The sequence below is a fragment of the Glarea lozoyensis genome, assembly GCF_000409485.1.
Source record: "Glarea lozoyensis ATCC 20868 chromosome Unknown GLAREA2, whole genome shotgun sequence".
In the NCBI taxonomy this organism is placed as follows: Eukaryota; Fungi; Ascomycota; class Leotiomycetes; order Helotiales; family Helotiaceae; genus Glarea; species Glarea lozoyensis.
The window spans coordinates 1,773,324-1,787,290 of NW_007360994.1; the positions used below are offsets into that span (position 1 = coordinate 1,773,324).

The 13,967-nt window shown below is 46.7% G+C and overlaps 7 protein-coding genes across 7 annotated transcripts; 5 read left to right on the top strand and 2 right to left on the bottom strand.

The window, feature by feature from the left end:
• Nucleotides 1-258: 258 nt before the first annotated feature.
• GLAREA_03903 (uncharacterized protein) lies at nucleotides 259-1,499 on the top strand (the record flags this gene model as incomplete). Its single annotated transcript, XM_008084156.1, has 3 exons — nucleotides 259-484; nucleotides 555-1,088; nucleotides 1,147-1,499. The coding sequence occupies 3 exons, from the start codon at nucleotides 259-261 to the stop codon at nucleotides 1,497-1,499; spliced, it is 1,113 nt and encodes a 370-aa protein (XP_008082347.1).
• A 903-nt stretch (nucleotides 1,500-2,402) lies between these two features.
• GLAREA_03904 (uncharacterized protein) lies at nucleotides 2,403-3,495 on the top strand (the record flags this gene model as incomplete). The annotated part of the gene is made up of 2 exons (XM_008084157.1): nucleotides 2,403-2,826; nucleotides 2,882-3,495. The coding sequence occupies 2 exons, from the start codon at nucleotides 2,403-2,405 to the stop codon at nucleotides 3,493-3,495; spliced, it is 1,038 nt and encodes a 345-aa protein (XP_008082348.1).
• Nucleotides 3,496-4,157: 662 nt separating this feature from the next.
• GLAREA_03905 (P-loop containing nucleoside triphosphate hydrolase) lies at nucleotides 4,158-6,287 on the top strand (the record flags this gene model as incomplete). Its single annotated transcript, XM_008084158.1, has 3 exons — nucleotides 4,158-4,525; nucleotides 4,576-5,885; nucleotides 5,956-6,287. The coding sequence occupies 3 exons, from the start codon at nucleotides 4,158-4,160 to the stop codon at nucleotides 6,285-6,287; spliced, it is 2,010 nt and encodes a 669-aa protein (XP_008082349.1).
• Nucleotides 6,288-7,677: 1,390 nt separating this feature from the next.
• GLAREA_03906 ((Trans)glycosidase) lies at nucleotides 7,678-9,008 on the top strand (the record flags this gene model as incomplete). The annotated part of the gene is made up of 4 exons (XM_008084159.1): nucleotides 7,678-7,878; nucleotides 8,005-8,137; nucleotides 8,203-8,379; nucleotides 8,428-9,008. The coding sequence occupies 4 exons, from the start codon at nucleotides 7,678-7,680 to the stop codon at nucleotides 9,006-9,008; spliced, it is 1,092 nt and encodes a 363-aa protein (XP_008082350.1).
• A 370-nt stretch (nucleotides 9,009-9,378) lies between these two features.
• GLAREA_03907 (WD40 repeat-like protein) lies at nucleotides 9,379-10,537 on the bottom strand (the record flags this gene model as incomplete). The annotated part of the gene is made up of 3 exons (XM_008084160.1): nucleotides 9,379-10,047; nucleotides 10,100-10,325; nucleotides 10,374-10,537. The coding sequence occupies 3 exons, from the start codon at nucleotides 10,535-10,537 to the stop codon at nucleotides 9,379-9,381; spliced, it is 1,059 nt and encodes a 352-aa protein (XP_008082351.1).
• A 672-nt stretch (nucleotides 10,538-11,209) lies between these two features.
• On the top strand, nucleotides 11,210-12,687 carry GLAREA_03908 (Clavaminate synthase-like protein; the record flags this gene model as incomplete). The annotated part of the gene is made up of 3 exons (XM_008084161.1): nucleotides 11,210-11,821; nucleotides 11,872-12,049; nucleotides 12,116-12,687. 3 exons carry the CDS (start codon nucleotides 11,210-11,212, stop codon nucleotides 12,685-12,687), a joined length of 1,362 nt encoding a protein of 453 aa, XP_008082352.1.
• A 123-nt stretch (nucleotides 12,688-12,810) lies between these two features.
• GLAREA_03909 (uncharacterized protein) lies at nucleotides 12,811-13,705 on the bottom strand (the record flags this gene model as incomplete). The annotated part of the gene is made up of 4 exons (XM_008084162.1): nucleotides 12,811-13,016; nucleotides 13,065-13,149; nucleotides 13,195-13,433; nucleotides 13,489-13,705. The coding sequence occupies 4 exons, from the start codon at nucleotides 13,703-13,705 to the stop codon at nucleotides 12,811-12,813; spliced, it is 747 nt and encodes a 248-aa protein (XP_008082353.1).
• Nucleotides 13,706-13,967: the final 262 nt, after the last annotated feature.

A 13,967-nucleotide genomic window follows, 5' to 3' on the forward strand; every position in this document is an offset into this window, starting at 1 on the left:
TTAGTCTTGAATCACGTCTAATCTCGGCCGGTGGTTCCAACACCTCATTTCCACCCAGCTCGTACATGATCATTCACTGAAATAACACTTCATCAATACAGTAACATGGCGAGCATGTGCCCACAAAAAATTGGTCTGGCGTCTAAATGCTTAACTATGATTCACTCACGCTCACATTGTGGTAGTATATCTAGAAAAGAATTTGTCGAAGGCCAAATACTTTTCCTCTTTCGCGTTTAGAAATTTATGAGGCACGCGATGGCAGAAATATCGCTCTTGACAACTGGCGTGTTGTTGGTTGGTACTTGTCTTTTCGCGGTCATCAAGCTATTCAGAATATACTACATTCGCCGAATACCCGCTCAAAATGACAGCACAAAAAGTGCAAAGAAAGCAAGTTCTTCAAGCATTGAACCACTTCTAGACTTTGACTTTCGAAATGTACCGCCCACTCCTTACCGGCCGTTCAAAACTATTTCCACGGGTAAGAAGATGTTGCTATGCTCTTGCATTTCAACCTTACTGCTATGTGTGCTATACTTACAGGTGATTAGGAATTAAAAAAGAACCTATGAACAACTGGATTTCCATTGACAACGGATATCTTAGCCGGCTAGCTGAACGCGAAAATATCATTAATGCTCATACCACAAAAAGCATCAACGACGTCTGTGCTACCAGTCTGCTTGTCAATCCCGCAATTTCCGAGCTCTATCAACAGCTTATGTCTGACTACCTCCCGCAACGTTACCCAACCATGTTTAAGATTCTGAGAAAAAATGAACACGACATCCAATCACTACTCAACGTCGTTACTGGGAAATCATACCTGATCAACACTGCTGGAATGGGCGAGCGACAAATGCTTCGAAACATATCTGAAAACGGGGAAGACGATTTCTACATCATGTGCCCAGATGAAGATGACGTTCTTCGCCTTCGAGGGTTTATTGCTTTTTTTGCACCTGGTGGTATGTTTTTCCGTTCGAGGATAGGAATGTCAATGAGTGAGATTCTTGAATATGCTGCTGGGGACGACCAGAGACTGGGTGAAGGGTCGGACGAAACAATATCTCGAATCGATGTGGGTTCTCTTGTTTCTCGGACGAAGGTAAGAATCTCTACCCTTATGTCGTATCTTATCAGGTTTGCTAACGAGCTCTTGGTGGTCAATTCAAACTGATGGCCCATTACTCTGGCGTCGCATCGGCGACAACTTTTACCCGAATGACGGAGGCACCGAACCAGCTTCGTGGCTTCCCTCGATTGACGTTGATAAAAATTTCCTTCGTGTCGAGCGGCACACCTTTACAAGACTTGCTAAGTCTCAATCGGTCGTATTTTCTGTTAGGTCGTACTTGACGCCGTTGAGGCAGATTAAGGCGGAAGGTGATGGAGAGGCTCTAGCAAATGCGATTCGATCCATGCCGGAAAGTATGGCGGGTAATAAGAGAAAACTTCACTGGAAGAATGAGATTTTGTCGTTCTTAGAGGGGTAGATAGCCCTGTAAGGGAGGTTCTTGACTAGACTTTGATGAAAGGAAGTTAACGAGACTTGTATGGAAGGCACTTAAGACGATGATAATTTTGAAGACCTATTTTGATCAAACAATATTCAGCTTCCAAGTTGCTACAATCTCAAACAATAAACCTGAGATCTATGTAACCGTACACATTACAGGACTGTGGTCTTTTTGCTTCTTAACAATTTGGAAGGAACATTTAACAACCCGCCAAAATTATATCTCGCTGAAAGGCTTACCTAAGACTGACTGTCAAAGCGACCTCGGGAATTGTAAAGGAGAAACAATCAATTTTGGATCCGTATCACCTATTGTAACCACAATTATTAGGTAGTAAATCGCTCATGACGGACAAAACAAGTCGCGAAAACAAGTCGCAGTCGAAACACAATATTTTCCTATCAAGTGCATAACACATCGCGTATTTCATTCATTATGTCTTCGTAGTTGAGATATTTCTGAAATAAGATAAAACAGAAATTTAAGAATATAAAGTACTTACGAGGAGGAGGCTGTTGCATGCCCCACTTCTTCTAGCGGGGCCTTCACATGAAGAATGTCTCCAGGAATTTTCATGTGCTCCTACGATTGGCTACCTGGCTCCAAATTCCTCAACAAGACAAAAGAAGGGTAGGGGAGTAGCGTCCCGAATGCTCATCAAGTAAGCTGTATTATGCTTTACTCTCCTTCCTTCTCTAATATCTTCCCTCTTTCTTTCGTTGACTTTTCTTTGTGAAGATTGTCCGGATTTCCCGGACGCAAGATGATGTGAATTCTGGATTTTTCTGGATTTGCAGGATACTACCCCACCTTTACACTCGAGAAGTTTGTTTGAAGCCGAGTTCTGAACCTTGGGCGTATTTATGGACACTTTCAATCATGGAATGCCGTCAGCGGAAGCCTCCAATCTATAATCGTGCGCAGTCCGCAGATTGCATCCGGGAAGTACAATACTCAAGTCATACTTCGATGCTCTTTTCGATGCTACCTGTAGCTGTGCAAGCTCGAATACCCAAACTTCCTTACCTAGGTCGTTCGGCGAGAGACTATGGGCTTTCCAGACCCAGTTCTCCCGACTCAAAGGCTAGCTCCGGGTCGGATACTCCAGAGCTTGGATATACATCCGCCATTGTCTTAAGCCATCTTGGCGAAGTTAAGAATGGAAATCAAAGCTACTTTGGTGGGAGTGTTTGTTCCGACGATGGAGACCTGCGAATTTCGGCGTCACATATGCCTCCTCCACTAGTACATGTAGAACCAGGAGACTCGAGAACCGGAATTGCATGGAAGTTTGCAAATCAAGGTAATCTAGCCCACTTCAAAACATCCACTTCTGTACTAAATTAGCTGAACCGTAGGCCTGAGTCTTCTTGGTCTCGCTGTTGAAGAATGCTGTACAATATCCCGGGATGGGGAGTTTGGAAATTCTGATCTTGCGCGGCAGCTGTACATGCACGCGTTGACATATCTACTGCGAGCCCTTCCATCAGACCTCAATGAAGAAGAGAGATCAAGTTTACGGAGCTCCCTACCTCATAGAGTCGTTGAGCCTTTGGAGATGAACACGAGCACTCACTTTACGGATCGTTCCCAAAGCAACGTCAACATTCCCTCACAACCATCATTCATCCACCGAACTTTAGCATCTACTATCATACAGATCTTCTTATTCTTCCAATTAATCTTACCTTACGTCAAAAATTTCTTACAAGCAGCCTATCGCTACGACAGAGAGCACAAAGTATCTGAGAAGGTGCTCACCCACAGTATTAGTACCATTGACGAATTTGGAAAACAAACCCTAGCGTTTACGACTGCTATATACGGTATCGGCGACGGTAAATTGGGACGTATTATAACGGAAACCGCCGTGTGGGTGGTAGAAGGGATCACTGGAGGCATCCATGAGGGTGTTGGAGAGGGTATAGCAATAGTTGGAGCTCGAAGGTCTGCTGGAGTTAAAGATAGTTGAATCACAGATTCTCTATCCAAATGAGACACACTCATTTATGACTTATGAATTTAGAAAGAGGGTGGAGACTTTCCTTGATGATGCTCGGTGTATAGATGGCGTTGCACCGTCTGCTCATCCAGATAGGTCCTTTGGGTAGAGAGCTATTGGATGAACATAACATTTTGATTAGATACGTTAATAAGCTTCCGGTTACATTCTATAGACGTAAGCTTGTGTGCACTTGAAGACGTTAAAACAACTAGCTGGTGTAGTCAACTATGCGGATTAGACGGTCTATAATTTGAATCCCTCTATAGTATCAACAGTCCACCAGAAATATTGAGCCTACTGGAAAACCAAGTAAGATTAAATCACATCTACCTGAAACTAATCTTCCAGTTGTCAACTAATTGATGTACTTGTCCTCCGTGCATTGAATTGCTGTCCAGAATAGGGGGTTGAAGAAGGTCACGTGAGTTGACGCTCGGGCCGGCGATAAAGTTTTAGCTCATCTGAGAAAAAAGTTACTCTAATCTTGACTTTCGCCTTACAACTCTGACCTGAAAAGTAACTGAACGGCATCTTCCGACTACATTCATTGCCTGTGTATTTCTATATTACTGCATCTATTCTTTTTAATTGTTTGTATTCAAGGAGATTGTCTCTTCCTCTCGCCCGCAATGTTCAACATCTGCAGAAGAGGACCAGCCTCAATATCCAGAGTCCTTCGAACCGCGACATCAGCTGTTCGCATTCCATCAACGAGACCCTCGACGCTTTCTTTATCAACCCACATCACACACAAGCCGGCGCTGGAAGCAAGATGGCTTCATGTTTCGTCGCAATTGAGAAATCAAGCAGTAGCGGAGAGTCAAGTAGATTCTGCAGCGTCCCAGGAGTTTCCTGCTGTCACCAAGTTCGACGATCTCCTTGCCCATAAACTGGTCCACCCAAATATTGTTAATGCGATTACGAAAGGAATGGGTCACCACACCATGACAGACGTACAGTCCATGACCATTAACCAGGCCTTACAAGGCACTGACATGTAAGTTAAATTGTCACCGTAATATTCGGATTTTTTCTAATAACTACTAGTATTGCGCAAGCTCGTACAGGAACAGGAAAGACCATTGGATTCCTTGTTCCTATGCTGCAGAACATAATCCGTAGAAATCCAGAACTCGCCGAACGAAAGCGATACTCCAACGCCCGAGCCTCCGATATCCGCGCTATAATAATTTCACCTACGCGTGAATTGGCAGAACAAATTGCTACCGAGGCAGCGAAGCTATGCAGCGCCACCGATTTGATTGTACAAATTGCTGTGGGAGGAAATAGCAAGCGAATGATGTTGTCAAAGACACGCCGGGAAGGATGCCACATACTAGTCGCTACCCCTGGCAGACTATACGATTTGTTGAGTGATCCTTACAGCGGCATTCGCGCCGATCAACTCACAACTCTCGTCCTAGATGAGGCCGATCGGTTATTGGACGATGGGTTCTCCAAGGACATTGACGAGATCAAGACCCTCCTGCCTGACATTACCAAGGTGGACAGACAAACACTCCTCTTTTCTGCCACTGTTCCGCGGGAAGTCATGGGCCTAGTCAAGAGAACACTAAAGCCAGATTTTCACTTTGTCCAGACGGTAAAGGAAGGAGATCTTGCCACACATCAAAAGGTTCCCCAAAACGTTGTCACTGTTGCTGGATACGAAAATCTGATGCCAGCCGTGTATGAGCTGTGCAAGCGACAAGTCGACCTGGCCGCCAAAGGGGAGGGACTTCCCTTCAAGGCAATTATCTACTTTCAAGCAACGGCCAGTGTTCAACTCGCCTACAGAACATTTGACAATTTAGCCGATCAGAGTGGTGGCCGATTCGCAAAATCTCCATTGTACCCAGCGGAAATATCTCAAATCCACGGCCAACTGACACAAGAAAGACGTACCAACGTTACAGAACGATTCCGTCGCGCCAAGACCGGCATATTGTTCTCTACTGATGTTACTGCCCGTGGCATGGATTTTCCAAATGTAACTCATGTTATTCAGGTAGGCCTTCCAAGCAATAGAGAACAATATATCCATCGTGTAGGTCGCACGGGTCGTGGTGACAAGACCGGATCTGCCTACATCTTTGTTCACGAAGCCGAGATGGATAACGCCGCAAGAACACTTCGCCAACTTCCGATCAAAAAGGACGACACATTAGAAACGGCCATGGTCGACATGACTAAAGATGCTCAACTCCCTGCGTCTGTAGCGGAGATAATAACCCAGGTCGGACTCGCAACGAAGATGATAGATCGCGACACCAAACAAGCTGCCTTCATGGGCACGCTTGGTACCATGAAGGGTGTTCGCAATGGAATTGATATTCTAAACCAGTGGACGAAGTATGGTTGGGGCTGGGAGGAGCCTCCTCATATCAGCGCTAACTTAGTCCAACGGCTTGGCCTGAATGGAGGTAGTGGAGGTGGAGGAAGAGGCCGTCCATCAGGCGCATCTGGTGGTAGAAGTGGAGGAAGCAGATTTGGCGGCGACAGAGGTGGATTCGGCGGAGACAGAGGTGGCAGAGGAGGATACGGTGGAGAGTAGAGGTGGAGGGTTCGGCGGAGACAGAGGTGGCAGAGGCGGAAGCAGATTTGGCGGCGACAGAGGTGGATTTGGCGGAGACAGAGGTGGCAGAGGAGGAAGCAGATTTGGCGGCGACGGTGACCGTGGATTCGGTGGTTCTGGTGGCTCTCGAAGTGGAGGTTTCAGCAACAGGGGACGGCCCGCACCGAACGACTTCAACTTCTAGTTCCGCCTGTTAGCAGCCCAATCGGCTCATGCTAGAGATGTTTTCAGGATTCTACGTCGCGATATATCGGTTTCTCTTTGTCTTGTGTAAAATAGAGGGACGACAAGGATGTATGATAGGAACGGATGGGCGTTATCTGGGCCGATACCTGGGTCAGGCACCGCATGTTGCATTTCGGATCGGTCTCAATAGACCAGGAGACCGATGCTTCAATTGGCCTCTTGCTGGAGTTTTCACTTTGTTAATCTACTGTATGTTACGGCTGGAAAAGGGGGTTCCGTGGTTCAGAAGCGAAATCCTCGATGATAATAAAACTCTACTTCCTCATCCAGCCCGCTGTTCGTCGGTGCCCTCGTTTTTGACCATACATTTATCGACCTGTTTATGATTTATCTCTGTCTAGTATTTCGACGCTGAGCAGCCACCTAGCTACGTACTAGTACCTAGCTCGCAGTCACCACTACACCATCCTCGGAAGCATCCGAATCCAATTCCCAAGCGCAGGGCCAGAAAGGCGGTCATGTACGTATTCAGGCTCTTATGATAGATCGCTACTAAGGCCAAGAAGTAGTCTCTTCCAAGGATCGTAACATTGTCGCCGCTCAATAGGTCCCTCGGCAGTCATATTCTTCCCCTCCGTGCCAGGACTTTTACCCGGACTGTCGTACCAACAAAACAGCACCCCGAAGTGGATGGCTTGACGAGCTGCCTGAAGTGAGGATTTCCACCAGCCACAAATCTGGGGCCGGGACTGTGCTGTGGGGAAATGATCGTTTGCGTCCCCGTGTTTGTTCGTAAAAGTTTATTTATGCTGCTCGCTTGTTCTCCACGGTAGCGGTTCACCAACCTTCTAGATCAGTAAGGCTTGAATCCAGTCATTCAACCAAGGGCCAGGGCTTATTGTCAAGCCGGTGTACACACCCCCTGAAGGCAAGTGGCTTGAGATCTTTGGATCTACACTTAAGCCTTTCAGAAGTATGCCAGAAACGGTATACGATTGGCAAGCCACAATATCATTGTCACAAGTTTTTCTTCCTTTGCACAATTTCTTACCTCACGTTCCCAAACTTTTCGGACTCTGCCCCCTCACGCCAATGCCATGTTGAACACTCAATATGCATTTATCCGGGACCCACGATCGTCCCAACATCCTCGGGTGCCTCAAATGTAACGGGGGTAATTAGATTAGCAAATGTCATTTGGAGCTTCCGGGCTGGGCCCTCGTGAATCTCCAACTGCAGGTCCATATGACTTTTGGTACCCTTGCTAAATAAATTTCACGTTGCTCGGGGTTGCGGATATTCATCAGTAGATATATGAGGCTTTGGTTCTGTCTCAATTTATTTCTTTGCTCAATCTCCAGCCTTCCAGTCTCTTTAGGCCAGACAAGATGCGTTTCTCTCTTTCGCTCCTCGCCTTTGCAGCTCCGCTTGCTTCTGCGCAACTCCATGCTTTGGCGAAGAAGGCTGGATTGCAGTATTTTGGAACAGCTAGTGATATTGTCAGCGTGGCTGCTTTGGACAAGACGTATGCGAAGATTATAAGCGACAAGAGGGAGTTTGGTCAATTGACTCCTGCCAATGGACAAAAGGTATTTTTTCTTATTACCGCTAAATTGGCTGGCAAAGATGGTCTGGAGCAGTGAGAGAAGGCTGTGCAGGATGAAGTCATTGGAAGGATATCTGGCAAAGTTCAAAAGCTGATGATATCTAAATAGTGGTTTGCAATTGAGCCTCAAGAAAACCTCTTCAACTTCAGCTACGGAGACGTCACTTCAAAATACGCGAAGAAGAACAAGCAGTTGCTGAGATGTCACAATCTCGTTTGGCACTCCCAACTTGCTGATTGGGGTATGTGACAACTCCCGTGGGCTTTTTTCTGCTCCATAGAAGACATACTGACATTTCCCCAACAGTTCTCCAAAAGACCTGGACCAAGAAAACCCTCACCGCAGCACTCATCAACCACGTTACCAACGAAGCCAAACACTGGAAAGGCCAATGCTACCACTGGGATGTTGTAAACGAAGCTTTAGAAGATGATGGATCTTTTCGCAACACAACCTTCCTCCACGTAATCGGCCCTGAATACAGTACGTCCCTTTGCCTACTCTATTTCCACATCTTCTAACTCCTCCCAGTCGCCATCGCATTCAAAGCCGCCCACGCCGCCGACCCACACGCCAAACTCTACTACAACGACTACAACCTCGAAAGGCCCAACGCCAAAGTCGACGCCGTGATCAACAAAATCGTCAAGCCCCTCCAGCGCCAGCGCATCCCCATCCATGGCGTTGGCATGCAAGCCCATCTGACGGCCTCCCGCGCCCCAACCATCGACCAAACCATCGACGTCATGAAGAACTTCACCAATCTCGGCGTCGAGTGTGCGCTCACGGAGCTCGACGTGCGTGTCACGGATCCTGCGACCCCGGAGAATATGGCGCAGCAGAAAGTCGCGTTTGCTGCTGCGACGGGCGCGTGTGTGCAGGTTAAGGGATGTGTGGGTGTGACGGTGTGGGATTTCTGGGACCCGGTTAGTTGGATCCCGGGGGTGTTTGCTGGTCAAGGGTCCGGAACGCTGTTTTTTCCGAATTTTACGAGACATCCTGCGTATGATGGTGTTGCGGATGCGTTGAAGAATGGGACGAGGAAGGGGTGGTCGGTGCCGCATTATGATGGTGATGATGAGGAGGAGCAGGAGGATGAGGATGAGGATTAGAGGATATCTGAGATTGCTAGGACGGAGATATACATAGTCGTTAGGTACTGAAAATGTAAATACGAGTGTGATTCTTCTCTATTATTGCTTTTACATGATGCAATTGTTGTGCTCAAGATATCCTATTCTCGAGTTTGATCTCTATCCGACGCTTCCCTGGTTCGCTCTATGCCAATTACCACGAACGCCTAGTATCTATCATTTCATTATTTTCCCTTCACTAATCCATTAGTCGACATATGTATATAGCACCTTGTCGTTCCTACACAGAAACATACGATGCCTTGGCCGAGTTGAATCTTTCTAGAAAGTTTTATCCATGTGGATGGTGTGAAATGTATTCGAGTGAATTCGAACCTTCTTCCAGCGTTCAAGGTCCCATGGTAGCTCTCACATCCCACACAAGTAATCTTTCATCCCAAGCAGTACTTGCACACCACCCTTCGGCTCCAAAGAGGCACCAATCAACACCAGTGACGAACTCGGTATGTCCACCCATCTCGCCAAGCTGTCTTCCAGGGACTGGCAGTTGACCAGGCGCTTGAGGAGTTGGATGACCCATAGTGCTTCCGTCGCTCCAAACTCTGCAGGTCATGTCGTAACTAGCGCTAAGAAGAGTGTCACTGAGATGAGGAGACCAAGTAATTCGGCGGACTGCATATTTGTGGCCTTCCAGAAGAGCAACTGGTCCACTTCGAGGGTTCCTGATATCGAATGTTCGGATGATTTGATCCACACCAGCGGTAGCAACAACAGTGTCACGGTATTTGTTCCAGTCATGTGTTAGGGCTTCTGACGGAGGATGTCGAGGCCTGAGTGGGTTATAAGATGGACCTTGTGTTGGAGGCTGTCCGTGAATTGGTATTAGGTGTACTAGGTGATTAGACGCCGATGCCGGAGTACGCAGGTCAAAAATCCGAAGATGCGAGTCTGACGTTACTGAGGAGATGACGGCGGGTGAGTGAGGGCTGTATTGAGTACTATATGTACACGAATGAGTTGGCAATGTTAAGATAGCTTGTGGTCGCTCAGGAGAGTACTGTAGGATGAAAATTAGTCACACACTTCAGCAGTACGGTTTAAATACTTACTACTCTAATCGTACCGTCCCAAGAACTAGAAGCAAATGTATCCTTAGTTTGAAGATTCCATGTTACTGCATACACTTCTCGATTATGCTCATGCCACTGCTGCACCGGACCAGCTGGAACAGAAACATCAAAAAGCTTGACAGAACCATCTCCAGTGGCCGCTATCATCTGATTCTCATTCTTTTCGGACCAGGCAATGTCATACACCGCATCCTGAGTGTCCCAGCTACGTTTATCAGTAAAAGCTTTGAGAAATGAAGGCAACCCAACATACGTTTGCTGGGCTAGAATTCCACGTGGTGTCAAATTCAGAACATAAACCCGACCATTTCCAACCAGCCCAAAGTTTGCAGCGGCACCGACTGCGATCTTTGAGTCAAAGAATGGAGAGTATTTGACAGCATAGCCGTTCATCCCCTGAGTCCGAAATTCCATCATCTTGCGCCTAACCCCCTCGCGGGTATGACTGCAACGTACGATCCGTAACCAGCTGTTCACATGTCAGCCTGTGTTTCTATTTGAGAAATATGAATATTGCTGATGAATATTAGTGCCCAAGTTGTAAATAACATACCACAGGTAAGCTGAAGAAACGTCCTTGATATATGCGCTGTTCGCAGGAAGATATCCTCAGGACTCGCGAGATAGCCTCGGTATATTTTCAGCCAGATGATGACACGAATAAGTTGATGATGGTATCGTGAATGCAGAGATCGGTGTATTATGTATGGAAGCGTAATGTTCACTTCATTTTTATTTTTTTGGTCAGATAAACGCCAGAGATTTGCCAGAAAGTATCAGTTGCTGTATGTGACAAGCTTTCTGTAATTGTTGCTGGTGTTGCTGGCAAGCCTCACTTGCGACCCACAGAATGAACATACCCGAGTTTTTATGCTCGCTTGGAGTTTGTCCGCCAAAATCGGCCCGACTTACGGTACTTATCGATAAGATACGCGAATTAAGTTGCTGTATCACGTGAGTGCGCGACGTCTACTTCGCGTCATTTCGTCAAGAACGAACAGGATGTGTCAGTGTCAATGATTCCGGAAATTCTAGGCTCGGATAATGCTTCGAAGACGACGGCTTAATATGTGAAATATTGAGCATATTATGGATGCCTTTGTGTCGCGCAAAAAGAGAAGAATCTCGTCTCCTGTTCAGCATGAGACAGCCCAACAGCCCAGCACTCTGACCGTGGCTGAAGACGACGAATCAACCGATTTCAAGCTTGCTTTACTCTCCTCTCTCCACCCCAATGTCGACCAGAATGCTCTTTTGGATATACTTCTGGCACATGAAGGTTCGGTAGAGAGTTCCTCAAACTCGCTGCAGGCAGGTTACTCGCTACCGCGTAAAAGCTCAGCTGCGACTGGTTATCAGAGCTCACTCCTCTCTAACTTTACCTCTTCCCACGAGACTAAGGGTCCAGATACTCCACAAAGAAAATTGATTTCGAAGAGAGGGAAGACTCTACATCTGTTTTCTCCAGAGGATGTGGCAAGTCATACACCATGCTCTATTATCCACAATTTCCTCCCTGTAGAAGAGGCAAACGACTTACTCAAGGAGCTCCTCCAAGAAGCTCAGACATTTGAAAGAATGACTTTCAAGCTGTTTGACAACGTGGTTCAGAGTCCACATACGACGTCTTTCTACGTGGAAGGGCTGGAAGAAATGCGGAAACAGCAGACAGAGTACATTTATAATGGAGGTCTCTTGACGGTGGGTTTAGCATAGCCGAATTAAAGTTCTGTCGAGCTAATATATCATAGGATGTTCGGCAACTTACTCCTGTGATGCGAAGGGTCTCACCAAAGGTTGCAGCAGCTGTCAATAAGGAGATTGCAATGCGTATTGCTACTCGTTATCCAGGCGCCAAGAAACTCAAACATCAGTCCCCGAACGAATGGAATCCCAATGCTGCGTGCGTTAACTGCTATAGCGGCGCAGGTGAGTACAATGTCTCGCCCTATATGTAACCCCTATCCCTGATCACATGACCCTAACACGACGCAGCTGAAAGTGTTGGATACCACAGTGATCAGCTCACTTATCTGGGGCCACGAGCTGTCATTGGGTCTATATCTCTGGGAGTTGCCAGGGAGTTCCGCGTACGACGAGTGGTACCGCAAGATGAGCCTTCAGGCATGGAGAAGAAAGACAAGTCGAAAGCGGCTTCAGATGCAGAGGGTCAAATTTCAATACATCTTCCGCACAACTCTCTTCTCGTTATGCATGCCGAGATGCAAGAAGAGTGGAAGCATAGCATTGTTCCAGCACAAGCAATTGACCCTCACCCCATTTCGGGCACGAAGAGGATCAATATTACATACCGGAACTATAAATCTTCGATGCACCCTAAATTTACTCCGAAGTGCAAGTGCGATGTCCCGGCGGTGTTAAGGGTCGTTCAAAGAAAGAAAGAAAACTGGGGGAGGTACTTTTGGATGTGTTATGCTGGAAACGTCCCCGAAAAAGCGAATTGTTCATACTTCGAATGGGCATCTTTCGACGAAGATGGGGAACCAATTTGGAACAAGAAGCTGAAGATGTTTTCAGAGGCATCGCCGCGATCAGTGCCATCATGAAAAAATAACCAACTGCTCAAAACAGAAACTACCCGGTACAGGTGGCAAATCTGAATCACAACACCAGCCAAGCCAGCGTTAATCATAAGAAATCCAATGAGAACGAATTGGATCAACTGCACACTAATCTCCTGGCCTCGAGAGCAAGCCCGGACTTGACAAATCCACAGCATTATGTTGTGACCACGATAGTAGATGATCTGAATCCACACATTGGCGAGGAATAGGATACTCCGTCTCGAGGTTGTTTCGCTCACCCCACTCGAATGTCGTCAAGACCGTATCGCCTCTACAAAGCGCTACAATTCGCAGCCATTCCAGACAATGATCTGTGCGTTATTAGCAAGGAGATGTGTGCAATTTATTCGTCAACTCACGGATATGGTTTTCCTGCCGCGCTAACTCCTCTTTAGTAGCATTGTGGTGGTAGTGATCTTTATACAACCAGTGTCGCACCTTTTTCTACGACAGTTAGTTACAAGCTCGAAGATGGACTAATTCGCTTACCAAACAATGCAACTCATGATACATTCCAAGCTGGGCTGCATAACCACCTCCAGCTAAAGGTAGCGATTTTGCGCCGTATGGGGTCAAGTACTCTTCTGACACCCGTATGTTCATTCCAGACAGTAAATTATGCCATGCTTCCTCCAATGCTGGCCGTGGCTCACCCGAAAACGGACTCGTAACGTGTCCCTGCTTTTCGAAGTATCGCTGCTCATACCGTATAGCATCTCTCGCAGGCGCTGCCAGCAATCAGATTTGGACCATAGTAATTTGTTTCATGCCATCAGGACTTACACATCCTCAAATCCCCGGTCGAATTGTCATCTCTACTGTCTCGTTCTTTGAGAAGTAGGAATACAGCAGTATAGGTTATGATGAGACTGATTTGTGCGATCGTAAATAAGATTGCTATCCTTCGAAGAGACACCTCTGGATATCTTCGCTTGTGCTCACGCGAGCACCGGTCCAAACCTTCATCCTTTTCGAGGAGGCTCTCACATGCTGTTTCCATCTTGCGAGATTCTTGCTCCGGGTTTCATCAAAAGCGAAAGGTTGTAATCATCGCCGATTTGCCTCGAAAGCGTGCCTACCGTGTTACTCGTACATTTCTTGCTGTAACATAACGTCAAATTCTTATGGGCACACAAAAACCGTTGGAATGAGAAGCGATAGATAAGAAATGTCAAGTTGTACATCGGTATCCTACATATATTAATTGCATGGATATATAGCCATACGAATCATGCAGCCTACTCATACGACGATCAAGAAGC